Source organism: Betta splendens, chromosome 10 (assembly GCF_900634795.4).
Source record: "Betta splendens chromosome 10, fBetSpl5.4, whole genome shotgun sequence".
In the NCBI taxonomy this organism is placed as follows: Eukaryota; Metazoa; Chordata; class Actinopteri; order Anabantiformes; family Osphronemidae; genus Betta; species Betta splendens.
The window spans coordinates 9,583,225-9,610,042 of NC_040890.2; the positions used below are offsets into that span (position 1 = coordinate 9,583,225).

At 43.1% G+C, this 26,818-nt stretch overlaps 5 protein-coding genes and 1 long non-coding RNA gene across 20 annotated transcripts in view; 1 reads left to right on the forward strand and 5 right to left on the reverse strand.

Annotated features, from left to right (window-relative positions):
* Positions 1-304: 304 nt before the first annotated feature.
* On the reverse strand, positions 305-8,553 carry zgc:66447 (SLAIN motif-containing protein-like). 2 transcript variants are annotated; one of them, XM_029165521.3, is made up of 9 exons: positions 8,253-8,553; positions 7,146-7,813; positions 5,104-5,240; positions 4,231-4,362; positions 3,067-3,207; positions 2,566-2,892; positions 2,337-2,480; positions 1,456-1,735; positions 305-1,330 (listed from the first exon to the last, which is right to left on the reverse strand). In XM_029165521.3, exons 2-9 carry the CDS (start codon positions 7,802-7,804, stop codon positions 1,276-1,278), a joined length of 1,875 nt encoding a protein of 624 aa, XP_029021354.1. In that variant the 5' UTR covers positions 7,805-7,813; positions 8,253-8,553; the 3' UTR covers positions 305-1,275. The 2 variants fall into 2 exon arrangements, with proteins under 2 accessions (XP_029021354.1, XP_029021355.1); XM_029165522.3 differs by having other exon boundaries at positions 7,146-7,816.
* A 1,660-nt stretch (positions 8,554-10,213) lies between these two features.
* Positions 10,214-12,331, reverse strand: tmsb1 (thymosin beta 1). The gene is made up of 3 exons (XM_029166123.2): positions 12,172-12,331; positions 11,288-11,402; positions 10,214-10,605 (listed from the first exon to the last, which is right to left on the reverse strand). Exons 2-3 carry the CDS (start codon positions 11,388-11,390, stop codon positions 10,556-10,558), a joined length of 153 nt encoding a protein of 50 aa, XP_029021956.1. The 5' UTR covers positions 11,391-11,402; positions 12,172-12,331; the 3' UTR covers positions 10,214-10,555.
* Positions 12,332-12,583: 252 nt separating this feature from the next.
* On the reverse strand, positions 12,584-14,479 carry LOC114865089 (solute carrier family 25 member 53-like). The gene is made up of 2 exons (XM_029166117.3): positions 14,112-14,479; positions 12,584-13,807 (listed from the first exon to the last, which is right to left on the reverse strand). Exon 2 carries the CDS (start codon positions 13,804-13,806, stop codon positions 12,925-12,927), a length of 882 nt encoding a protein of 293 aa, XP_029021950.1. The 5' UTR covers position 13,807; positions 14,112-14,479; the 3' UTR covers positions 12,584-12,924.
* Positions 14,480-15,103: 624 nt separating this feature from the next.
* On the reverse strand, positions 15,104-18,791 carry prps1b (phosphoribosyl pyrophosphate synthetase 1B). Of its 3 annotated transcripts, none has more exons than XM_029166114.3 (7): positions 18,511-18,791; positions 17,966-18,155; positions 17,242-17,340; positions 16,905-17,029; positions 16,557-16,730; positions 16,301-16,460; positions 15,104-16,197 (listed from the first exon to the last, which is right to left on the reverse strand). In XM_029166114.3, exons 1-7 carry the CDS (start codon positions 18,630-18,632, stop codon positions 16,105-16,107), a joined length of 963 nt encoding a protein of 320 aa, XP_029021947.1. In that variant the 5' UTR covers positions 18,633-18,791; the 3' UTR covers positions 15,104-16,104. The 3 variants fall into 3 exon arrangements, with proteins under 3 accessions (XP_029021947.1, XP_029021948.1, XP_029021949.1); XM_029166115.3 differs by having other exon boundaries at positions 17,972-18,155; positions 18,511-18,789; XM_029166116.3 differs by lacking the exon at positions 17,966-18,155 and having other exon boundaries at positions 18,511-18,653.
* The window catches only part of LOC114865097 (uncharacterized), a 55,688-nt gene continuing 47,617 nt past the window's right edge, over positions 18,748-26,818 (forward strand). For 2 of the 5 annotated variants that reach the window (XR_008695958.1, XR_008695957.1), the window contains exon 1: positions 19,183-20,072. This is a non-coding gene — a long non-coding RNA (uncharacterized LOC114865097). The other 3 variants (XR_008695960.1, XR_008695959.1, XR_008695961.1) reach the window with 3 other exon arrangements.
* Positions 22,479-26,818, reverse strand: part of frmpd3 (FERM and PDZ domain containing 3) — a 54,170-nt gene continuing 49,830 nt past the window's right edge. For all 8 annotated transcript variants that reach the window (XM_055512539.1, XM_029166099.3, XM_029166103.3 and 5 more), the window contains one exon: positions 22,479-26,472. In XM_055512539.1, the coding sequence (XP_055368514.1) occupies positions 23,693-26,472 (2,780 nt within the window). In that variant the 3' untranslated portion in view covers positions 22,479-23,692. The remainder of the gene's footprint in view (positions 26,473-26,818) is intronic.

Here is a 26,818-nt window from a genome sequence, read left to right on the forward strand (position 1 = left end):
ATTTATATATGGCACGTGGACACATTGTCAGAATGTTTTCACACCGCGAAATATATGTTTCTTTTTGTGACCGCATACTGTGCGCTCACCGTATGCGCAGATGAGGCCTGTAGGCCATTTTATCGCAAGGGGTGGGAAGCGCGTTGACTATTCGTTCGCGAGGCATTTGGTCACACACTCGGCGAACATCCTGTAGATGACGGTGTTGCTTCTGCTGCTGCCGCGCACGGCGAAGTGCGACCAATTGGACTGCGGTGCGCACAACTCGACTTTGCGCATGGTTCAAAATCAACCAGGACAACAATTAGAGGTTCAGGGTAGACTTTATTCGTTTTCATCACAGCTCCTAATTTTCAGAGGCACTCTGCATGAGGGTGCATAGCTGTTTAAGGCACAAGGCCTCCGTGCATAAACATTTTTCTTTAAAATTATTACAGTGGTATCCAAAAGCAGACAGTTAAATCCACATCTAGATAGGCAGTAAAAACGCCTCAAAACACAGTACCTTGACATTATCTTTGAAACTCAACATTACTTCAGGAATTACAAAGTGTTGCAGCTAAAACGCACCTTGGCACAAACTGTATTTTTCCATAAATTATTTGTAAGGGCAGTGTGGTTTAAAGGAATTGCACTGTCATGTAAGCCAAGGGCAAAACAACGATTTAAGGATAAATTCACTATGAACCACTCAAATGTCCATAAATTCACACATCACTGTGGGAGGAATGGAACAGTTGTCATATTGCAGTTACATAACGGTGAACAGCTGTAAAGAGATGTGGAGGCTAGAAACCGGGAAAAACAACAAAACCAAGCATGCAATACTCAGCACCTTCATCTAATAGGGATTCACACAGAAATCAAACAATCCACCAATATCTTCATATAAACTGTCTTCATATCAATTACGCCAAGATAACAGTAATTACAACCTTTAAGATTTCAGCAGTTTCTTACAATTACCATAGAAAAATAAGTAAAACAGACACATTTTCTGGAAGCTCAGAGAGGGTCCATATTACAAGTCTGCATGTATGCCTTTTGGTCTGCCTACACATCTTGTATGTGTGTGGGTTGACAAGGTTTCATGCAAGGGAAAAAGATGTTTTATCTACTGTATGATTCCAGTGCAGTCCAGAGATCCAGTCTAAAACAAGGGACCAAAAGATCAATGGATACTTTTGTGCACAAAATGGTCATGGGTTTTTTTGTACTTGGAGAGGTAATAGGAAGGTGTCGCATGAAGGCTGCAGCAGTGAAAGACAGTCAGACTTAGTAACAGCCATCTTTCCAGGATTCGTCCGAGATTTTAGTCATGCCCAAAGACCTGTGAAAACCACGCCCCAACAGATAGATAGAAAATGGTCACTGCAATACTCTGAACACCAAAAGATTACATTAGATTAGAACATTACATATTACAATATGCACAGAGTACATTATGAAGATCACCTTCTGGGGGGCTGCGAAAGTTTACTCCTGGTGGATGCAACACCTGTGGCAGGTTTCCCTGCCCCCGTTGAAGCTCTACTAGGCATATAGGTTGCACCATTGGCAGACCCTGGGCACTGGACTCTGCGGCTCCCTCCTGCAGGTGGTGCTTGGATGACAGGCAGACCTCTGGAGGGCTGACGACCGGCTACCATGGAGCCGACCGGGGTGACGGCCTTAACCGGAGTCCGCAGGGAAAGCGGAGACTGGCCATTGCTACGCATTCGACTACAAGCCATGCCTTAAGTGGGGGGAAAAAGACACAGTGGTATAAAAGAATATCACCCAGCTAATTTTGTAGAATAAAAAAGGTAATTTTGTGAAAATGTTCCCCAAAGCATTTAGAAATATATTGTATGCGTAGCAAGAAGTCATTTGTGGCACATAGGAGCTGTAGGAGCAAGCAGGAAGGAGCAGTACAGGATCATCAAGGATAATTATGGAACAAAAGTGGATTTATTTAGATGGCAGATGAGATGATGTGGTTATTCAGTCAGAGCAAAGGCTGTTGTAATCACTGTGATGCCTCACAACAGTATAGTTTTTATTAGAAATAAAAACATTTAGTATGCTAAATAGTAAACAATGTCTATTTACCATTATTCAGTGTGACCTTAATGAGATTATTTCTTAATGATAGAATATTATCTTGGTGTAATAGTGGCATTATTGTAAAAGTACAAGAAGAATCTTCTTTCTGTATTTTGGTGAAACCGACCTGTGGTCACAGCCATGCTTAGATGAGTCAAGGCGACAGTGTACGGAAAGATATGTGCAAGACGAGGGCAGGGTTTGTTACACTGAAAGGCTGGTGGTGACAAAGGTGAAGAGGGAAGGGTTACCTGTGGAAGGGGAGTGACTCAGGTGGGACATGCGGTTGCCAGAGCTCTGGAGGTTAGCCTCCATGCTGCGGCTGTTTCTGACTGCCTCCAGGGAACGTAGGCTGGTGCGGGGAGCCAGATTAGGCATGCTATGCCTCAACTCCTCTGGAACCACATGTATACACAATATTTATCCAAGGGTCACGCCACCTGATCTGAGCTTCTTGACTAAAGGCAAAAATATTCTTACCCTCACTCTTGGCAAATTTAAGCAACTCTGCACTGGGGCCCTGAAGAGATCGTCTGGGCGCTCTTGTGCGTGGAGCCCCGAGTCTGCTGTATTCTTGATTGTGGCTGGGCGTGGAAGGAGACAGGCACCGGGGCGAACCTAAAGGCGAAGGAGTAAAACGATGTCGTCGCTGGGGCACAGGACAAGAGTCATCCTCTTCATCTTCCAGACTATAGCTGTCAAATTCCTGGTCGCTGTATGTGCCACCACGACGCAGGGATTGTAGAGATGCTGTGGAGCTGCGGCGTGAAGCAGATGCTGAGCTGGAAGCGTAATCCTGCCTCAGACCTGATGCCAAAAATAAAAACAGTTTCAAATTTAATTGTGTATACAAGGAGCCATGACAAGACACACCTCTCTTAGTTAAGTACACAAATTACTCTAGGGCTATTTATGCTAGTTAGGACTCTCACATCATCATAAACAGTGTTATTCTCAAAATCTTAAAGTAAAATTACTCACTTTCCTCCTGTAGACGAGCCATGATCTGGACATCAGTGAGGTCCTGCAGCTTGTAGCCCATTGAGATGGAGTCATCAGATGTGCTGAGCTCACTGTCTATGGATGACTGTGAACTCAGGGCTGATTGCATGCCTGTGACACCTGCAAACAAAATCAGTCTTACAACAACGAAATCAAGTGACAGAACCTGCAATTCCTTTTTTCCTCCATTAGTAAAACAGATACGGAAAAAAAGGAAAAGAAATACTAATTAACAGCAGAAATGGTTTCATTTTAGTTTAACGGCTATTATTGAAACATTTTTAAATTTATTATTCAAATAGCACATCTCCTCATCACAGCTTTGTTCAGCAAGATTAGTCTAGAAAGGACTTTGTGCTGATGATACCCAGGAAAGCTGTATGCAAAGTTTCCCTGCTAGGCACGTCAGTCTGACAAAAGCCTAACACTCAAAGTGAAACAAACGGGAAAGGACTAAATTGTCCAGGGCATTTGGTTATGTAAATGTCTGGGATTAGACAGGGTCACCACCCACAAGCCAAGCACTTACAAGTTCATGCAAGGATTTCTTATTAACAGAGTTTGAAGAACATCAGCATTGTTGGTCTTTGCATATTCAAATAGTCAGGTATTGTGAGGTGCAGAACAACGGTAACAATACCTAACTACAAAGTCAAGTCCACAAAGATTAAAAACACAGTTTCACAGTTTAAACCCTTGGATACACACCATATATACTTAACATAACCATTGACCATCTTCCAAAGTCTTTGCCAATCACATACTGCTATCCCTTCATTTCAGCGAAAAGAAAATATTAAATAAAAAAATGCTACAGACTCCAATTTAATATAGCAACTTTTATGATATATTTTCATTCTTTGTTGATCATAAAACTTTAATAAAGGATAGTCTCCTTTTTCAACCGAAGTTGAAAATCATGCTACACGCTTTGGAAAATGGCCTGTGGTAATGTGGAGTGTGTGTGATATACTCTGAACAGTATAACATGCAAAATGCCCTAAATACACACAAGATCCCCAAAGACAGACATTGTTGATGCATTAGTGCACACACGTCAACCGACCCACATATTTACATCTACTGATCCCACTGCTGTGCTGAGCAGAAATGAAGGAGCGGTGTGTTAATCTCATGCCATACCTGAGCTGCCACAGGTTAGTAGAGATTTGTTAGTTGATTTATGGTACCCAGGAGAGACCAGGGCTGCGCCTGCTGAGCCTGCTGACCCTGCCTCCGCTGATGGGCTGCTGTACATGTTCCTCCACCGGGATGCTGCAGGGGACAAAGCAGATCGGATGATTCCAGAAAGACATATTTGACAAAGCTTAAGGGACAGCAGCAGTAAATGTGGTTGTGGTTAGTCTAAAGGGTTTGAAAAGTGTAGTCTCACAGAGAATGTGGGTCATTTCACACAAAATATTTGAGATCAAAGTTATGTAACCAGGTTACAGTTGGCATTCTCATTAAGGCCCACGTTACAAAAATTTTTATCAGCTTCTCTGTTGCACCTTCACTGCCACTTTTCTAGTAAAACGTGCTATGGTATGATCGAGTTTCATGCGTGGGTGCTGTCATTTAGGAGAAATGACTCCCTGGGGGGAGGCAGGTAATCAAACCCAGCTCATGACTGCATAGTCATTCAGTCCTGGTGTGAAAAAACATTGCTGTTCAGGTGGTGCAAAGTGCAGGAAGTAGGAGCTGTGAGCAGGATAAATAATAGATCAGGTCTGTTGGGTTAGACGCAATCATGTGTCTTGAGTACACTTGCACTAATGTCATATGACTCAACCACGCACAGATGCCTAAACGTGGCACCTGTTTTAAAGAGCAGGAACTAACAACGCAGCACATTCAGAGTTGAAGAACAGCCTCAAGGCACGAGCTGCCATTTCGACTCAGCTTTTTTAATTTAATAAATTTGCAAGTTGGTCTCAAAATTAGCATGTGGACTTACTGAATAATAACAATATGTGTTAGATGCAAAAATGTATGTATGTGTTGGTAAATGCATACTCTGGTCAAGTCGGCTCATCAGGGTTCGACAAGCCTGTTCTGTCTCAGGGCTGCGATGGTCGAGAACCTGCCGACACCACTTCAATGGAGACTCTGGGTCCAGATCTGCCATTTGCTTTTTAGGAGACACATACAACCTGAAGAGAAGAAGTAGAAAAGAAAACAACAAAGCATTACTTTGGAAACGGACCAATGTGCCACCCAGCTGGTTCTTTATAAAGCCACAACATCACCATCTGAAACAAACACTTGACTTTTTCTTTCCATTGCAACGTGTCTGACGTTGCCCCAGGGAGAGAAATTAGTTCACCTCAAGCTTTGAAGTAAACGGTCACATGGGCCGAGCTTTTCAGTTTGATACACAAAAGGCCTGGACTGACTGGTTCTGGACCAATCACTTCAAATCATCTTCCCACTGGGCAAACACACAAAGGACCCATTTCCCACTGGAATAAGCAACAATACACACGGCAATATTCAGGTCACACATCCTGCCTGAGAGCCAGGCTTCTCTGTGTGGCAGAGTGCATGCTACTTAAAGCGGCATAAACATTCTGCTCGAATATGATTGTGTCGTTCGTCCACACCTGTGTTCTGGGCTTGCTTTCATGTAAGACACCGCTCTGCAACTGTAGTTTCACATTGTTGGATAAAACCTAATCCTCTTTACATGGGTTTGGTTTGTTAGCAAGCGACATAACACTAAAGTTTGCATCCAATATTAAAACAAATCTCTCTACAAATTTATGCACTGTAAGGACGTAGAATCATCCACTTCTAAATCTTAATTACACAAAACCCTCTATAATGTAACAATGCGGTAGTTGCCAAAGTTTCTCCCCATGCAGTCTGCTCACACAGGGGGCCCTTCAGATCACATGCTGTGCAATACCACCTTAAGCAGTTTAGCCATGCCGGGCAGATCAGATTATGCTGCCGTTAGGATTACTGGATGTTTTGGCTATGATAACCACACAAAGCACATATGGTATGACGCGAAACAGAAAAAGCATGACATGAATGGTCTGGACCTTAAGCTGCATGGCTCAGCCAAGTAGTCTACTGGTGCTGCTCTGATGCAACGAAACACAGCTTCAACATGTCCAAAATTATCTGTGCCATTCAATTTCTGCGGATTGCTTTTAACCCATTGATATTAGATTTTAATAATATGACTTGGAGGACATGAGCCAAGTTAATATTGGCTTCTAACTTGCCTATCATTAAAAAGCTTTGTAACAAGGCTTAGAGAATGTACCTATGCATCTATGTCAGGTAGAGTCAAAATTTATTTTATATTTATTAGGAAAAACATCTCTGAAATTGGAAACTACATTTAATCATGCTTCAAAAAGAAAGTTATGAATAAAACGACGTGCTACATGTTCATCATAACCTGCCAAACAAGTAGCAAACGGATCTCTTGTTGTTAACCAACACAGGAGAGCTGAGAGCCAAGTTCAGAGGAACTGCCACTTCTTAATGTGGTTTTCAGTCATAATTATTATGATTATTATCAGAGGAAGGTTTATTCCCTTTTACTGAGAAATGACCATATAAAATTGCTGGTATCCAATTAAATCTAACTATTTATTTTAACACATTGCACTTACTTTTTTCTCTTTTGTGAAAATAATGACCACAATGTCCAGTGAAGGATAAATACACAAAAAATTGCTTCTTGTCATCACAGAGTGTGGTCTAATTTTAAATATAAATAACCTACAGAACATAGTCAGTGCCCTGTGGGGGAGAAGCACACTTTAAAATCAAAAGGTTAAAATGCAAAACAAAGTGTGACTCATCTGGTTGAAAGGCCCGAAAGGCGTTGTGCATCTACACAAGAGAACGAAAATAACTTTAAGCGTGAATTCCTACGACTCTGTCAACAGAAATCAGCATCCCCGATGCTAAAATAGCTTTGTGTGTACATGTGTTTTTGCTCCGCGACGGTTTTGATGCATCTACCCGGTCTAACCATCTCTAGCAGAACTACACGTCAGCAAACACAAAGTGCAACAGGGACGGGTGATTAAACATACCAGCTGTCCTCGTCCTCTACATCTGCACACTCATCCTCCAAATCTAGGACATCCACCTCATCCAGTGCTGTTTGGTCCACCCCTGAGTCGCTTTCTGCAAGTGTCTCTGATTCATAACTTCCCTGAGAAGGACTCTCTGGGGTTTTGCTTGGCCCCTGGGTCTGACCCGCTCCATTGCTGCAGGTCAAGGTGAGAAACGCCGCACACGGACCCTGGTCCTCTTCATCTACCTCCTGATCTTCATCGTCCTCCACCAGCCTATTGGTCTCCGGCAGGGGGGACATCTCTTCGATGCTGCTGCTGTCCTGTGGGGGTGACAGCTCAAAGTCACAGGGACCCTGACCAAAGCCCTCCAACCTCAGGCAGGGGCCGGTCACCTCTCCATAAGCAAGTCTCTCGTTGATATTGCTGGCAACGGTGAGGTTGCTGTTGGAGACGGCTCCTCTGTGGATGACCGCCTTGCTCCCCCTGTTGCGCAGGGTCTCATTCTGGACCTCCAGCCTGCGAACAAGCTCCTGCAACTTGCGGACCTCCTCCAGCTCCACCCCCGCCAGCTCCTGATCGCCCCCCTCTTCCTTGTGGCATCCGGGATTTGCGCTCTCCATGAGGCTGGCACTGTCCGGCTCGGGCACCACGCTGGCACTGTCTGGGACTACCATGCTCCTAGTCTGCTGGGGGAAAGCACAATAATGTGAATGACAATAGAGACAGTAGCACAAACGTGAGTTTAACGGAGCTTCATTTGGTCACGTGCAATAGGTTATCGCAACAAATTGACCAAAAACCTAACATCGGTCAACTAGCAACCACTGAGGTTGCACCAGCAAACCACTTGCAAAGTTGTTAGCCGTGTCCACGCCAAGCACATCTAAAGCTGCGTTCGCCAGCCAGTTTGAGCTAACAACCACCACTATTTACATGACAGGACCATTCAGTCCCGGCGTTAAGTTGCTAACTCTGCACCAGCACAAGTAGCGCGGCAAGAAGCTCGTCTGGCTAAACGGGGACGTTGTAATTCATCTTCTCTGAGCTGCGGGATGTAAATACGCGCACTGTGGTCAACGTTAGCCAGCCGCGGCTAGCATGCTAACAACAAACAGTCGGTACCTGTGAGCGAGCCGCGTCGTCCTACCGAGCTGAAGAGCGAGTCTGCCCCGCGACCACAGCTCAAACTCCTCCGGCCGCCGGCGACATGAATGAAGCAGCCAAGCGCGACCACCTGCGACCGTCCACAGCCTGACAGCGATTGCCGCGGTACCGAAAGCAGCCTCCGTTAGCTAGTCCATACTCTCCTGTTGCCACATGATAGCGTTCATACAGCCGCTGTGCTAACGTTAATTAGCTTGTTGACTGGACTCGTTGGCTCCACGAACAGACCCGCGTCAACGCACGTCCCTCCCCCCTGCGCGGTTACACTGTGGTGTGCTGCCCCCAGCGGTGGCGTCCCGCTACTGCAAGAGCATGTTGTGTAATGCATATTGTGGACGGTAGGTGCCGCTGGTTATACGTTGTGTGTTGCATGTACGGTGTACGCTGTGTTTACTGTGCAATATTTTTAATTAAAGCAGAAACTCTAAAAACTACATTTTCTAAAGTAAGCACATAGCAAAAAAGAAATATTAGTAACTAAACAGTATTCATTTATTAAAAATACTTTTTTGGGAACAGTGGCTCTTTTATTCTATTCTATCCCCCTAGGGAGGTGTTATCACAAATACTTCAGATTCTTGGCAAATATAACACAAAACAGATCCAAAATACAAAATGAGTTAATTAAATCTCTGCAAAGGAAAATGTTAAAAAATAATAAAACAAAAATTAATGCTATTATCTATAAGATTTAACAAACCTACACATCTTGGATTTTCTTTTGCTCAGATGAGAATGCAGGAAATTAAAACTGCTAGAAAAAAAAAATCAGCGTTGTGCTATGAATAGATAGTTGCTAAATATGTGTTCCAGCATGTTGCACAGGAGATGGACAGACACACAAAGCCTTTGCTGTTTTTACTGTATTTTTGTTGGACTAGGTGAATTGGAGAGAGAAGTTATATCATTATAAATACTCGTGTAACGTGTTCTGTGGCTGAAAGTCAACATTCAGTGGGTCACAGTTTGATGCAGATATAACAAATATCTCAAACACATCAGGCAATAAAAATGCTGATGGGACAGTCGATTTGCTGTGCTCCTGTTGGTTTGTTTTTTGATTAAATAGCTACACAGTTACTAGAATAACACTTGTAGCTCTGTATCGTTTGCGTAGACGTGTGTCCTCATGTGATCCGTCTCCTCTTGAGCTGCAATTTGTTCCTCACAGTGCACAGACATGCCAGGTCCTGGAGGTTCACTCTGATAGAAAGCACTAACTGTTCTTGTAGTTTTGAAGTCTCATTACTTCAGTTTAAATTTCCTTGACTCTACTGTGTTTTTAACAAAGTATTCCCCCAGGCCACTTCGAGGTATTTGTACTTGAATGCCATTGTGTGAGCATGTTTTAACAGGCTTGCTGTGGAAAAGCACAGCCTGCCCTGATTTAACGCTGACAGTCTGTGGACAGAATGAAGACACATGGCTCAGTTATTAATTCTCTTGACTGTGAAATGCTCCAGAATTAGTGTTTGTGTGTTGATATTCAATACAAGAAACTGGTACATGTGAGAGAAAAGTCAAGTCAGACAATGTTTTAGTTTGCAATATATACTATTTGCAACACCCAGTTAAGAGCATTCTTCCGCAGGCCTAGACCTGTTTTAATCATGATGTGTTTAGAAATGAATATTCTTAGCAGCCAGCCAACACCAACATCAAGCTTGAGTTTGTAATCACAATATGATCTTTAAGCATGACACAAGTAACTACATATTGTACTTAGTGTTGGGATGCAGTTCAGGTTTGGCCAGTGAAGCAGTCATTAACCTGAACAACGTAACAATAGATGTATTGCAGCATTTGAGCAGTGTAAGAGTTCTGAATTTCTCTCTTTTGCAAACACAGCCAACACTTACATTAATAGGGAGGCCTAATAAGAGCCTTAGTAGTGAACACAAGACAGAATGCATCAAAAATTCAGACATTGGTTTTTATTACATCAAATATATCATGATTTTTTTTCCAGAGCATTTCCTAATTGGCACCATTTACAGGCATCTATACTGTCTCGATGCAATAATTGAAGAATTTGCTTTAATACAATTTTTGATCACCCCTTAAGAAAAAAAACAAAAACACATGACTGTCAAACCCTTAACCCTGATCAATCCATTTCTAAACTGCATTTACTTTGTATAAACAGACAGATGATTTTCCCGTAGTAGCAACCCGGACACCATTTCTAATTAATTGCGGCAGCGAAGCAGAGATGAAAAGGATTCCAAGCCGTAGGAAGAACTGAAGCAGGTGCATCTCCGTTACTTCCCTTGTTGTTGTCGTTGCTGTTCCGCCTTCTCCTGGTCAATGTCTGTGTGGCACAAGACAGACAGAAAGGTGATTCATTTGTGTTGACATAAGTCACTCTTGCAGGAAAAACTAAATCCATGCAAGCATTAAATGTAGCCTCTTTAATTTATGTAAACTTACTGGAAGCGTGCAAATAATTACGACCGACTCCAGCTGACGACTAGTTACACAGGTTGACTTTCAAAATACTGTACAGGACAATCTAAAGACTCATGTTACATTTTAGACTCAGATGAATAGGAACACTTACAATAGTGACTCACTTTAGTCCATTTAGTCCCAGTACAAGATTTCATATGGAGGTCACAAATGCAGTGAATTGACCAATTATTTAAGAATTAATCACTCTAAAGGCTCCATTGTCTGCAAAAGCCAAGGGAACCACCCACTCATAAGTCAGTCAGTCAGTGCTGTGTTTAGATTGAGAGCAGGAGCCTGTCCGCCACCGGGAGGTCAAGGATGAATACAAATTTATCTTTAGAAAATTTTGCTACAATTTGCAGGCCTTCAAAGTAGGGTGGGATGCGTTTCATAAACCAGCAGGATGACATAAGGTGGTTCAGGGACGTGCTCTCAGGTGGCTGGGTGTGTACCTGCAGTTAATGAGTAATTCAGGGTTTGCTGCTGCACGTGAGAAGCCGTTGGGCCGCGTTTCAGCTCATTCTGCACTAATGTGAACCTACCCTTGTTGGATGGCAAAATGTTTTTCTCTTCTGTGACAGTCTTCTTTAGTTTCTTAGTGTTGAAATTCTCCACCTCCTCCTTGACTGGATTGACATCACACATGTTGGAAGAGTTCTAAAAAGGAGAAGAGAGCGATTGATTATTGCATGCTCAACCACGCAGCGACCACAAGGAAACTTCCTCAATCGCGAGGCTGCGTTTAAAGCATGTCCACACAGGTATCAGTTCAGGCCACACCTCAAACTGACTGTACAAAAGGTGAACTTTTGGAAGAAGTTGCATGCGCCTATTGTGCCTCCTGCTTTCCCACAATGCAATGGCTGTACAATATCACGCTTTTACTGTTATTTGCATGTATCAGATCATTGAGAGATAAGGGGACTAGACATACCTGGGCAAAACAGCACGAGGAAAAAAAACGTTAAAGAAAATTGCTTTAGTATAAAAATGTTGGAAAAGATACGTGTTATTCAACGACTATGATTTATGCACGTTTATGATTTGGAGGTGCCTGGAACCACAACAGGATCCCGCACGCTCACGCTAAACGCGTGCGTTCTGCTTGCTGAACGGAACGGACAGGGTGTGACAGGTAGGAAGACTCGACAGACAGTCGAACACAGGTTAAAAGGGGTAAACAAGCGTCAGGCCAATAAAGCGCCGACATATGGTGAAACAGCGTGCGCGGACGGGGGAGCGGCGCCGTGGACGGGCGGCACTGACGGCGTAGACGCGGCGTGTCCCCCCAAAACACAACAGTTGCGTAACACCTATGAGCGCATCCATATGGAATATTATAAGTATGGCGTTTGCATCAAATTGATGTTTCCTAAATTAGCGGATTAGTAGAGAAGCGTTTGAGAGCGGTGGAGGGCGAACTTACCTGGGGCTGTGATGCGCAGTGTGAGCGTCTTGTACAGGTAAGATTCGTCTGTGTAATCTGTGCAAAGCCAACGGTTTAAATAGCCGCAACACGCCCTTACGCACAAAACGCGGACACGGATCCCCTGGCTCTCATTGGCTGCGACGTCAAACAGGAAGACTTGGAATTTGACACACTTCGCGCTCGACTTCCCCGAAATACCATCAGCCGCTAATGGCTGCCCATTCCTCTCAGTGCAATAACACCCACTATACAATATAACCAATCACCCTTAACTTACACGTGATAAATGAAGTTATGACCAGCGCACTGTGCTCCCAACGTGTTTAATATGTGGAACGCAGCGCCACCTAGTGGACGCGTTGGAGCATCACACTTGATAACGGGCCATTATGTTAATGACAAACATCCGTTTCTTTTCCACGCAGTTTTATTTGCACAGGCTACACGCGTTCATTGCATCCAGCGGACACATACAGTACATACTGATGGCAGGACTGACAGAGCCTCTCCATCACCAGGCAGTGCATTAAAGGGCTTTACAGCAATTTAGTTTCCAGCTAACCTGACCAGCTTTTTGATGGTTACCCATAAGAAATATAAATGTCCCCTCCTGGCAGTGTTTGCAATATGACCCTGGGTTCACAGCGTCGTTGGTCAGAAGTGATGGATGATGGTTGTTGTTGTTTGATTGGATAAGGCACCTGTAGGGAAAAAGGTCTCAGTTATTTCACTGACGTTCACCCTGTTTTCTCAGTTGGAACGCTTCTGCTGTCTGTCATAGATGGCAGTCGTGATTCCCCACGTGATGCAGGACCTCAGAATGACCAGGGAGCCTCCTCTGTAGAGCAAAACCACACTCCTCTGTCGGGACCTCCACAGCGCCTGCCAGCACGCCCTCACCCCCTTCATCTCCCCCCCCGCCTGCGCCTGCATGTTGGCCACCAGCACGGACAGCGGGTACAGAGTCAGGCTGATGGCCATGGAGGTGACCGTGCCCGAGACGAACGAGGAAGCCAGTGGAGGGAGCCCCTGTCCTGCCACCACGTCACACACGGGGCCCTTCAGGCCGAAGTAGAGGGAGCTGCCCAGGGTGTTGCGCGCCGTGACGGGCAGGAAGGCCCGGTAGTACCCCCGGACCCGCCCCTGTGACCTCAATCGGGCGAGAACGCTCTTCAAGGTGGGGAGCTGACGGTCGTTCTGGCCGTTCTGCAACACATTCTGCACACGCTCCAAGGGGGTGAACACTGCCGCCTCCACCAGACCTGCGCCGAAGCCAGCGAGAGCAGACGAGGCGGAGGCGGAGATGGCGTTTGGGGGGGAACATGAAAGCTGGCGGAGGAGGGTGTCCTGCAGGCCGAAGAGGAGCGTGCCGTTGAGCGTCCTCATCAGTAACGGAGGGGCCACACCCCTGTAGAGCTTCACCGGGCCCTCCTTGTAGAGCTGACGCACCGCCTGGTGGACCGGCGTGTTGTGGATTTGTTGGCGGAACACGGTCTTGTAGACAGGAAACACCAGGAGGGTGGGGAGGGCGGAGAGCAGGCTGGAGGTGCCTCCGTGCAGGAAGCTCTGGAAGCGAACCACTGGATGCCCGCGGCCCCCATCACCGCCGTTATCAGCAGCACTTCCTGTCATCCTTCACAACAAAATAAGTGACAGCATAAATCAAGAATACTGAAGATGAGCTAGTCAAATACTACTCTTGAAGAAATGATACTTTAAAGGTTTTAAAGTCAGACACAATCTGATCGACGCCAGGCAGCAAAAGCGAAACAATGTAAATCGTAGCGCGTATTGCAATTTCCCAGCGTTCATTGTCAATATTGTAAGTAGTCTTGGTCGCCCAATACTACACATGCAGTGGAATGGTTTCTAGTTATAGTTCCTGTTACGACGGCAGCCTGTCTAGATGCCGTTTTTTTATAAATAAGAACATTTACCTGTCGTGTCATATCAGGGCGAGGTGGACCAGAATCAGAAGAACAGACTGCTCTGACCGAGCATCTTTCGGTTGTGATTGGCCCGCCCCCAGCGCACGTGATTGGTCAAGACGCGCAGCGGTAGGTGGCCGATGGTTGGCTGATTCGTCCTTCAATCCAACATCCTGCTATTTCTAACCTCGGTCTGCATCCGTTTCAATAGCTTGCCTAGTAGTGTAGTAGTGTTTTTTTTTTATCTCAAAGCAGGAAACGGCGCATTGTACGAACCTTGCACAATGCAGTGAACAGCATGCTGGTCTATATAATAGTCGCTTCATGGAGAGCATTGATTTAGTTATGAAGCCTATTAACCCAACATCTTTATCTAATATATATCACACTATATAACACTGACCTGATTTCCCCAACACCTGACGCAGACCTTGTTAGACGTCTGAGCCCACGTCTATCTCATGTGGTTTATTGTCTCTCATCATGTGAGGTGGGCGGTAGCTTGAAGGGTCTTGCCCAAGGACCCACACTGGATGCTTATTCGCCCTAACGGGGGTTCGAACCGGGAACCCCCGCATGCAAGTCCTGCGCGAGCTTATATATAACACACAACATTTATCAACAGTAACACCTTTATTAGATGCATATAAAAAGGTTTGTAAAACTGTACCACTGTAATAATCCCAGGAGGCAAAACCACCTCTGGCAGGATAAAAGAAAAATGGAGACGGGTAATTTGCTCAAAAGTATGCAGAAAAAGAATGGCTAAACATTTTTTTATATTGTCAGTCCTGCCATTAGCAGAAGTCTTTAAATGGCCTATAATGCTGCAGCCAGAAATTTTTATAAACCACATTAGATCAATTAGATCATTTTAGCATCCTTTCGTTGGCTCCATATTGAAGTCAGATGCATTTGTTTTCATTATTGGGACTATATAAATACTACGTAACAAGACATGAAATGACCCATTCATATAATAAATAATAACAAACAAAATGTTTATGGTTTTAAACATATTTCAGTTTATTAAGAATGCACCTTTAGATAAATGTGCATTTGTCCTACTGAAAAAAATAAACAGGGTTTAATTATGAACATCCACAAGTCTTCCTCGGGACAAAAAAAAAAAAACAATAAACACAGCAGGTGATCAGTTCTGAAGGAAGCTCCAGCCTGCAGAGACCCCAAGCTAAAAACCCAACAGCTTTTTTACAGAAACATCTTTAACTTAGGACTTTGGAGGGTAAAACCCTGGACAATGGGAAAACCCCACTCAAAATGAGTGCACTTCAAAAGTTGAAAGAAACATTCTAAAACATTTCTACAGGCAAGACATGTGACAGCTCACCTCTTAGTAGAAAAAATTAAAATAGGTACCAGAGAGGGGAAAGAAACTTGAGGAAGGTTATTTAATTGTAATTTCATTTCAGACCGTTGAGGCACTCGTGGTTGAGTGGAGCTTCAGTGGCACTGTAAACTAGTTCAATACACATTCACATTAATAATTAGAATATTTTAAACAGCAGACAGAGCAACATCAAGACTGCACCCCTTCACTGTAACAGAAAATAGAACAGCTTTATATGCCATATTCTCATGGTCACTGGATTCCTCTAATGGTCATTTAATTATATATTTTTGACAAGAATGTGAAATTACTCATGAAGCAGTGAAGTGATCAAAAGATTCTGTATGTATAGGTTATGAAAAAGGACGAAATCCACAGAAGATAAACTGTTAATCATGTACAATAAACACATCAGCCTAAATTGGTAGCTGTCTTTTGCTTTAATGTCCCAGAAATTAAGGGACACTCTTAAAGAGGAAGGTAACTTGGTGACTGGGGTCAGTATTAGTAACAGACATGACAGATAGACAGTCTTGTTTCCCTCTGCAGTTAGTTAGCAGAACATCTTTGCTAATGGTTGTGTTTGGGTTAGGGAATTCTGTCTTATCATATTTGGTGTAAAAGCACATGGTGGATGGTAGACACCATTTGTTACAATGGGACATGGCTGAACAGATATGACACAGACTCGCCATTGTGAGTTCTACGGATGGCCTCTGCGAGAATCATGGAGATGTCAATAACCTGGAGACAGAGAGACATTATGACATCATATATATTTACTTAGAAAAAAAACAGGATATGCAAAACCAAAATAACTCACCTATATGAGTTATTGTAACCTCACCTGTATCTTGGAACAATGTTTCATTTTCTCCTCCTGAGGAATTGTATTTGTAACTACCACTGCCTCAAAGCAGGCATTGTTGATTCGTGAGATAGCTGGGCCAGAGAAGATGCCATGTGTTAGGATGGCGTACACCTTGGTGGCACCAGCAGAAATTAATCTGATGGAGAGAAATTGTGTAATGTATTATCATTCTATACATTTATCATACAAAAAAGAAATTGTAACTAACACAACAATCGTTTTTGGGGCTTACTTGTCAGCAGCATGGCAAACTGTACCACATGTGTCAGCCATGTCATCCACTAGAATGGCAACCCGATCCGTTACATCCCCAACAAGAACCATGCGGTCCACCTCGTTTGCCTTTTTCCTCTCCTTATGGATTAAAGCAAAGTCTACATTCAGTCTGTCTGCTATTGAGGTGACCCTGCAAACGGAAAGTACAGTGTCACTGAGTTAGAGAGGGTGCACATGCTTTAGTGTGTAAAACTAACTAAATGCATCAGCCCTCTTAGAGACATGCAAATGCATCTAAAGGAACTATAGTGGGAGTAACCTTCGATCACTCGTAGAAGCAATTAGAGAAGTAGTTTTAACATACCTCTTGGCTCCTCCTGCATCGGGAGAAACAATGATACAATTTTTCCATTCGGCAATGTTCTCTTTGATCCATTTTAGAACAGCTGGCTCTGCATACAAGTTATCAACGGGGATATCAAAGAAACCCTGGTAAAAGATAACAAAGGTATGTGCACTTAGGTCACTAGACAAGAACAAGTATAAGCTCCAGTAAGGACTCTCGGAATGAGAATAAGCTTTGAGAGTTAAGATTGTACAACAGGTTGGACACAAATGGGTTAAGAATGCAAAATAAAAGGTTACTGACTGACATCGATAACAGCAAACTACTCAATATAATGCACTTCTGCCTTCCTCACCTGTATCTGCGATGCGTGCAAGTCCATAGTGATGATGTGGTCAGCGCCTGAAACGGACAACATGTTGGCCACCAACTTGGCAGAGATAGGAGCACGACTCTGCAATGAAACAGATCCCTGTAGTCACGTGGAATAAATGAACTGACAAGCCTGGCTTGTTTCTAAAAATAAACACTTAAGCTCTGGAACTGAGTAAAAATATGACCCAATTACATAAGTATTAATATATTTGGGGTTCAAGCCCATTTTTATAAACATCAATGATTTGGATGACTAATATTGAATGCACTGACAAGAGATATAGTGAAATACATAATACATACATAAAGCACCGATTTGCATTTATTTACATTTGGCTAGAAAGAGGCTTAACATTACAACATTATTAATATGATGATCGGCTGAAATAAGACATGGTCATGATGGAAAAAAAAGCATGAACTGCTGTACAACAAACTCGTGCATTAAAATGTCAAGAGGTCAAGGCATTCTACTGATGCAGTGATGGCAATGTGCAAAGCAGAAGTAAATAACAAGCAAATGACCGAACATGGAAACATGAGACAGGATATGCACTCGGCCTATCAGCACACTGATGGAGGTAGAGGGAAAATAAACAAACAGGGCGAATATGGTGGCTGTTGATGCACATGGCTGCAGGCTTCTTGTCATGATGCTGGGTGGGACATGGCATGACAGAAGTAGTTAGACAGTTATCCCTCACCCCCACCTTGTCCTTCTTGTCTTGCCGGGCGTATGGGAAGCAGGGGATGACAGCCGTGACCCTGGAGGCCGAGGCGATCTTGCAGGCGTTGATCATGATCAGCAGCTCCATCAGATTGTCATTGATCTCGCCGCAGCCGCTTTGCACGATGTAGACGTCTTCCCCACGCACGCTCTCGCCTATCTCCACGCTGCCGCGCGAGAGCGGTGACAAGAACAAACAGCACTTAGCGCCGCGCAGAGGCGGACGAGGCAGGGTAAACAAAGGCTCGTGTTTAACTTTGTGCTAAACTGGGGGGAAAGCGGGTGAGAACGCGACAGCCTGCATGTGACGGGACTCTCAAATCCACCTCATAGCCCACAACGAGCAGATTGCTAGCTTGGCTTCCTAGCCATGCTTGGACTACAAGTTCCCAACAACAGCGCGCGGCAAATTCACCATGACACCACGCTTCTAATTAAATACATGTCGCTAGGCTACAACATTTGCGTACTGGCTGCACCCGTGTTCCACAGGCTCCAGAGACGCGTGGCTACGCAACTCACCATGTCTCTTGGTTGCTAAATTTCTTGGTGACCACCTTGCCCAGCTCCAGACCCAGGCGGTCTGCTATCTTCTGAGAGAGGTCCGGATGCGAGCTCCCGCTGAATATTTTGATATTCGGCATTTTGTTGCGGTCCAGGGCGTCGTCCAGACGTGTCGTGCTCGGGCGAGTAGCCGTCGAGTCAGGCGGACGGAGAGCTCCGCGGCGACGACTTAAAAACCGAGCACCAGTCGATGAGCTACTGTCACCGAGCTACCTATCCACCATTATGTCCCACACATCACGCGTGCTGGTCTTCCTCGCGAGGCGGCGCGCACGCGTTGGCTTGTTGACGTGCTGACGTAATTCCGCAGAGAGCGCGCGAACGAGCAAGGTAATGGACGTAGAACCATAGTTTATTTAGCAACGACCCGTTTGTTTGTTGCACAGCTGGTTAACTCAGTTAAATAATTCATCATAAGTATTGACGTTAGGTTTTGGCTTCGACAGATTTGTCTGTGCAACATTACAATTACAGTATTTATCTAAAGTAACACACTTGAGCTGCCTGACTTATCACATCCTGAAAGCTTCATCCTTTATAGTTGCAGTTCCTTTAATTCTACTGCGACTCAGAGGGGAAACAGTGGCCTTGAAAACACAACAAAGACGAACGATTACAGCAAGTAAAGCGAGTTTCAGTACTTCATTTATTAAAGAGCTGCACTTCTGGGCTGTCCAGAAATGATGTATAACAGCTCCCCACTGAAGCTCATTCCCTGCTCAGTAGAGAGTGCAAGTTCTAGAGGTGATCATCTCTCACCAGGCAAAAGACTGTCACAAGTTTATCGATCAATAATATGGGTAGTTCTGTTCCACACAACAATTTGTGTCTACTGAAAGATAAATTATTGCCATTGCACATAATAATAGGATTTTGAACATTATAATATCTAAGGGGTTTTAGGAAAGAGATAAAGACCAGGCAACTGGGGGAGAATCCTGGTTTCTTAGTTTGTGTCCGACTGTCGCAGAAAGACAAACACAGAGAGAACAAAGAGAAAGAAAGACACCTCATCAAATCATTATTGAAACTGCAAGGGAAAAAGGAAATCGAGGCCTGTATGTAGTTTGTTATTTCTTTGTGTGAATGAATTGCAGTGGGAGTGCGTTAATGAGTGAGAGGCTGCCGGCCTGGAGCGGTCATGAGCTTTGCCTCAGCTTGATGTTAGGAACTGTTGAATTTTCCACATCAAAGTCACACAAGACTGTGCATATGTGCACAAAAACACATAAATATATCTAATTCTGCACATATCCTACAGGCAGTTCTAATAGTTTGAAATGATGAGAGGTTATAAACTGTTACATTTTAGGTACAGCATGAGAACTGAGAGACTATGATCCTGCAAAGGTAGAATTACTGGCAGAGCTACAGATTTATACTAAATTAGCCTGTAGAGGTGTATAAAATAAAATTAACCCTAAATGTTCTTTGTGACAGAGGCCCCTGGCATGTTCCTGACTTTCCCTTCAGGACTTAGGAAACAACATGGAAGACTTACATTAGGACTAAAAAAACAAGTAAGAGTTACACTTAACATATCCAATTTAATAGTGAAGATCTTTTTCATATCAGACATTTTGTCATAGTGAAAAGTCTGGTTTGTTTCTGTGAACACTGGGTCTATTTATTCAGGTCTCCTAGTGAAATGTGGTTTTGTAAGCATGCATGCAAATTACCAAGGCCCTGAAATAGAAGCTAAAATAATCATGAGTTTACAGCAGTCGTTTTCCCACTGTGACTTGTCAAAATGATTTATGCAACTAAAGCCTATTAAATATTACAGTGGCATGTTTTGACTAGTGTGTCACGTTATGTTTTAGATTAGGGGGCAGTTGTTAGTGATTAACTTTCTTGTTGCATGTTTTATAACTGAACATAACCGTAATGTGGTGTTTTTGGCAAAAAAGCTGCCGTGGCTGACATTTAACTTTGATCTTGATATGCCTTTTAAATATTTAATAAATAATAAACCCCCCACACATTTCAAGTAAAAGTGTCTTAAATGCCAGACACAACAACAAAAAAACATTTCACTGTCAACCATTGATGTTAGTTGAGTTTGCTTTGTTCAGTCAATATCAACTTTTGCCAGAGGCAAAATATAAAATAACCGAAGCTGTTACAGAAGTAAACACCTGCCGCTTGAGGCATTAGAGACTTTTTCAGGTAAAGTATCTTACATGACGTTGTTTGTTTAAAGTTGTTGTGTTGGTGCCGCTGTGCTTACAAGTTTCCTGCATGCAATGTCCATATTCTCTAAAGGAGTTTATATGACATTCTTTATTGCTCTTAAAACATGATTTAACTCGTACACAGACAGAGGACCACAGTGACGACAGAATCATTGACATTAAATAAAGACAGGAATGAACAGGTGCACATAAAATGGACTAAGCCATGGTGGGCTCATCATGTGAATGAAACACAGACAAATCCACAGTTTAGCAAAGCAACTGAACAATGACAACCACAGAAAATGTTTATTATAACACTAAAATGTTCAAGTTGTGATGGGAGGTTACGATTTGATATTTCTGTTTATAAAAATAAACATGTCCCATGCTTTATACTCATAATATACTGTATTCTTTAAAATATATGTTTTGCTATTAGTCCCTATGTTACATTACTACTATAAATAATTACCTTACAGACATGTTTTATATTTTCTTTTTTACAAAATAGTGAAGTTTGGATAAATCTTAATTTTACAAGTAATGTTTTAAAAGTTTCTCTTATCTTTCAAATATTTTATTATTATTTACATTAACAGTGTAGAATAATACATTTCCATTCTGAATATCATTTGCAAAACAAAACATACTGGAATGCCACTACGGCCTTTTATTTTTGCTTGTTTTTCCACTATAGAACTGGAAAATAATCCGTACAAACAATGTCATTACCTTCAATGGTCAAAGTACCTGCCCCTGAAAGCCTAATATGCAAGGGAAAACATGCAGTATCGTGAAAGAGAAAACACTGCATATGATTATGGAAATGCCACATCAAGAGCAAAGAAAAACTGGTAAGAGAAAGTGCTTGTTACTGTCGCTGGTTAGAAACCAAGCGAAGAGGTGCAACACAGCTGGTGATAAATGAGAAGTATTGTAGTTTGACTACAGTATATACATATATAATATGCAATGATCAAAACTTACAACTGTGGTATATGAACTCTGTGGCCCGCAGTATCCTAAAATTAATTCATTATGAAACATTGAAGTAGGAACTGTATCAAAAAAGTTGGGTCAATAAATTACAAGCCAATTAAAAAAGCAAATTTTTAATCTGATGCCAGAAACACATCTTTAAGATGGGACAGGGGAGGACAAAAGATATACTGTAGATATAGATATAGAAAAGATTAGAAAAAGCTGTAATATGGTGGTTGGATCATGTGGATCATCTCACATCTCATCATGTCAGTAACATGACTGGGTATGAAATAAAAACCTTCTGACAGCAGTATACAGGATGAAAAGAAATGTTGCTGTTGGTTTGTCAAGGAAGAGGTGATGCAAGACAGTGATAAACTTTCCCCTGTCCCATCTTTTTATTTTGTAAATGGCATCAAAGCACAAAAAACACGGCATGTGCCTTTGTACTGTTATCAGTCAAATGTAGGTTTAAAATAGCATTTTGACTTATTTCCATTTTACACTGTAGCCTTTTTGTACGGGGTTGTTGACTTATTTGAATGCCATCTTGTTTTCCATAGCACTGGCCTCTGCATTCTTTTCAAAATAAAGCAGTATTGCATCATGTTTCACATTGTGAGAGCTTAGTTGCCACTCAAAATTTGGCTTCACAAATTAGCTTCACAGCACCTTCTTTTAACAGTTTGTCCAGGATTAGTTACAAAGCCTCTGTGATTAATCTTCAGTAATAACAAGAGGATGAGTCACAAAGGAGATTTCAGACAGGGGACAGATGTGTTAGTTTTATTAAAATACATAAAAAACTACTTTGTGTGTTTCTTATATATCTGCTAGAGTGCACAATATATAACAGCACATAGAAAGCAAATTAGCTTATAGTATATCCGTAAACCTAAATAAAAAGATCTTTTAAACAGATAAGCTTTAACATTGAGGAGATGATTTATGTAAAATCGGTGCTGCTGACTTAGGTTTTATAGCAGCAGAGTGAATATAAAACACTGACTCAAACATTATATAGGATATATTTCAGCTTCAGCGCTGACTTCAGAGATTGTGCAAAATCCTAGTGTGATAAGCTTACTCACTTGCAGAGTGGACGGTTATATTCAAAACTATGATTCACAACAAGTGAGATGCAGTGAGTGAGCTCTAGATCATGACGGTGTGAAGTAGCCTTCTCTGCGGCTGAGTGAGGTGGCAACACTAATTCCATTACGATGAATAAGACTTGGGTCTCTGCTACATTATCTGCCCTGAGCAGGCGTGTGTCAGACCTGCGCTGTGATAGTGAGAGAATGGGCTTCTGCCGGTCAGGCGTGTCAGACCTCTTTGTGGTTTTCATTCCCCATCGCTGCATCGTTTGACTGTTGTATCATTATGCGACATTGTTAACATAGCCAACAGAGATCTCCATTTTGCATTACAACAGTTAGAAGTTTCAACAGACAAACACATCACCATCTAATCAACCAACGTTTTTGACTACGCAATTTACAGAAGTGGCTACTTGACGAGTTCTCTGAAATATTTTTGTCCAGAGTGTACATTTATTTCTATGATTTCTTATAATGTATATGGTTCTCTTAACTCATTTCAAATATATTCTTTACCTTTTTCTTCACAAAACTTTAAAATTATTTGGTAAGGAGACACAACTCAAATATATATTACATATAAAATATTCTGCTATAATGCGGTATTTATATTGTGATATGAGGTGGTTAGCCCTGTATAGCCCAGTCTGTCATTGGGTTCTTATTCCATTGTGCATTAGTTTGGTGTACAGTTCAAAGATTCATGAGCCTACCTCAGGGCCTGTAAACGTGGGATGGAAAGGCTGCATTGCAATTTTTATTGAGCATGATACATTGCACATTTTGTAAAAAATGTAAACAATAAATCAAAAATGAGTTTGGATAGATTAGCCATCCACAGTTTGGACTGTTCCGATTACATCTCTCTCAGACTTATTTTTACTGAGCAGGCAGAGTTGTTTTGATGGGACGAGTGAGTGAGCTCATATTATTGGTGCTGGAGGAAACTTGAGGACTCTCCGTCTTTGTTGGCAAGCTGCTTGAGTGTCCCATTGATTCTTCCGCTGCGCGCAAAAGCAAAGTGTAGTTGATCGCTACTTCCTCGACCTTTTTTAACAGCTGTAGCCTTTGGGCTTCTGAACGAACCCCTCTGACCAGTTTAATGAACGTCTGAGTTAGTTCACACAACACTTGGAAGCTAGCCGAGACCACAGCTAGCATGCGCGTTGGGCTTTTTTCGACACTTGCCACTCGACGACACGACGCTCGGAATTCTTTGAAGCGCACCGCCAGCTCTTGTTTGTACTCTGTGATCCGTGAGGGCTGAAGACGAGCCTCCCCTTCAGCTTGTGGGTTGTTAGCACACTGACGCAGGATAGCTAGTAACTCATTAGCATCCAGTTGGGCATTTAGAAAACCATCAGGTAGGCTAAACGTTTTCCCCTGTAGAGCCTGTACCCGTGCCAAGCTCCCCTCCAGTGTACAACAGGCCCTCAGGTCAATCTCCTGTGTCTGTGGCTCTTCCTCCTCCACCTCCTCTTCCTCCCCACTGCAATCCTCTGCATTGAGAACTTGGAGTGTCTTGCTTACTACAGGAAAGCTATGTGAGTCCAGCTCCATGCCTGGAAGGACCTGAAGAGGTATGGAATATGAGAGCTCATCTTTCTCGCTGCTTTCATCCGCTGCCTCGCATTTCCTGTAGCAGAAACAGAATGAGCAGCATTTATCCTTATCATCGCTGTCTTCACTTGGCAGGGTCAGCAGCATTTCACCAGGCCCTTCTTTATTTTCACGCAGTAGCTCTTCTCCCTGAATAAAAAACACGCCCTTCTTCCCCTTCCCCTCTGTTTGGTGAGACTGAGTGTGGACTGGCTCCACTGGAGTGGGAAGCCTCAGCCCTGTGGCCCTCACTCTCTCCATTTCTTTTTCTAGACTCTTGGCTTTGGGCTTCACCTCAGCATATACAGGTGTGCTAGTGCTGTTATCCAGTTCACCAATGCTGTATCGCCTCTGGAGCTTCTTATATTGTGGTGCTCCCATGCAATCTGCTCGAGAAGTACAGGTGGGCAAACATGAGCCCTGTTCCCCCCTTGGTTCTCTTGATTCAAGGCTGGTAGAGCGTATTCGTGTGGTCTTGATCTCTAAGGTCTGAGGTCTCTTTGTTGCACCTTGGGCTTTAGAAACCGTATCTCTGCCTCTGTGTTGTGTCTCTGTTGTAGACCCAACTGGTGTGTCCGGTAGCCTCATGCCCCTGCACATTCGTTTACAGTCACAGCTCCGTCTCTGCTCCCTGGAGATACCTGGTGCCTTTAGGACGGGACTGGTACGAAGCTGGCAGGCACACGGGGTACCTGAGGGCACGGGCGAGGATCCTTGAGGGATAAATTCTCCCTGGGATGATTTGGGTTTCAGCAGCTCCTCTAAGAACTCTAGCTCATACTGGCGGACCTTCTGCAGCTGAGCTCTTCGCTCATCAGTTTCTCTTCGCATTCTTGCTGGGAATGTAGCTGAAAGGAGATTTCTAAAGCTCAAGAAATGGGCACTGCGTTGGGATTTTCCCTTACCACTGCCTTGTTTCTTTGAGTCTCTACTTGGGAGAGTTGAGACCTTATCTACACAGGTGCTACTTGTTAAGTCATCTAAAATAGGTAAAGATTTTATTTGACATTTCTGTGTGTCAGGTTGTGATTTGACCTGGGTGCTCTCTGGTTTGCTTTCAGTTGTTTCTTTTCTCTCTACCTTTACAGGCAGATGAGGGGAATACTTAGTTTGCATTTGAGGGCTAGGTTTTGCCAAACTTGGATCTGCTCCTACTCTTACTGCACTTTCTTTGCTGCTAGCCAATTGGAGGCCTTTGGCCCGAAGACGCTCATCGTCTGTGGGAGAGGAGGACTGAAATACCACTACCTTTTGAACTTGTGGGTCTTTTAATCTTAGTTGAGAACCAGGTTCTTGTTGCACTGGGCATGTACAGAAAAGGTCATCAACTGGCAAAAGGTCTGCAGTGCTTGAAGGCTTAATGGTCTCACTAGAGGCAGTCTCGGCATCTTGGCACATATTAGTTGGGGAAATTTTAGCAGAGGCAATTCTGTCCACAGGCAAGATGATTGATAAGGCTTTGTTGCTAGTATCTGTATTGCAAGGTGTTGCTAGCTTCCCCTTTACACCCTCAGAAAGGTTTTGGTACATTGTCTCTTCAGAAGAATTTGGCATCTTCTGGTCTTTATTCACTTGAGCTATTATTGAAGCATCAGTCAATTTAAGTTCTTCAGGTAACTTAAAAGGAGCATCAGGGGTGTTTGCTTTGGTGGACTCAGAGTTTGCTTTCATTTCTGTTTTCTGTTCAGTCTGAATAGCATCTTGATTGACCTCCTGCTCTGTCACAACACTTAGTATTGCTGAGTCTTGACTGGGACTGACTTTAAAGGGAACAGTCTTACTGAGAATTACTTGCTTGGGAGGACAGCCAGCACGGATCTGTCCCACAGAGAATGCCCCGGTTCCTATGGTTTTTGCAGTGCAACCGGGGATAGCCAGGGGAAAGTCCCGTCGGCACAGGATACGTTCCTTGTTGATATGGTGAGCTAGTAGGTAGGCCTGGTTCTGGTTTTGCTTCATGGCCGATACCATCTCAGAAACATCTGTCAGTTCAGAGGAGTTGGTCTCGTGGCCTGAGTCCAGTGATGACTCAGGTGTAATGGCAGCTAAGACAATCAGCCCTAAAGAAGAAAGCAACAAAGCACATTGTTAGTATAGTCAACAAAAATTATAAGTTACTACATACAAATATAATACAAATATTAAAATGTTGTTATAATGTTTTACTGTAGTTATGGGAAATATATATTTCCGTTCAACTGGATCAATCTTTTCCACTTAGTAGAAGCAATTGTTTTAACCCATACCTTAATACTACATTGCTAAATTATTAAACAATAACTGCCACTATAAAATCAGGATATTTCTAGATATTCTTGCTTTTTAATATGGGCATGTTTTTTTAATTTGTACTAATGATTGATCAAAACTGTTACTGAATTGAGATGTGGGCTGTGTTATGACTGA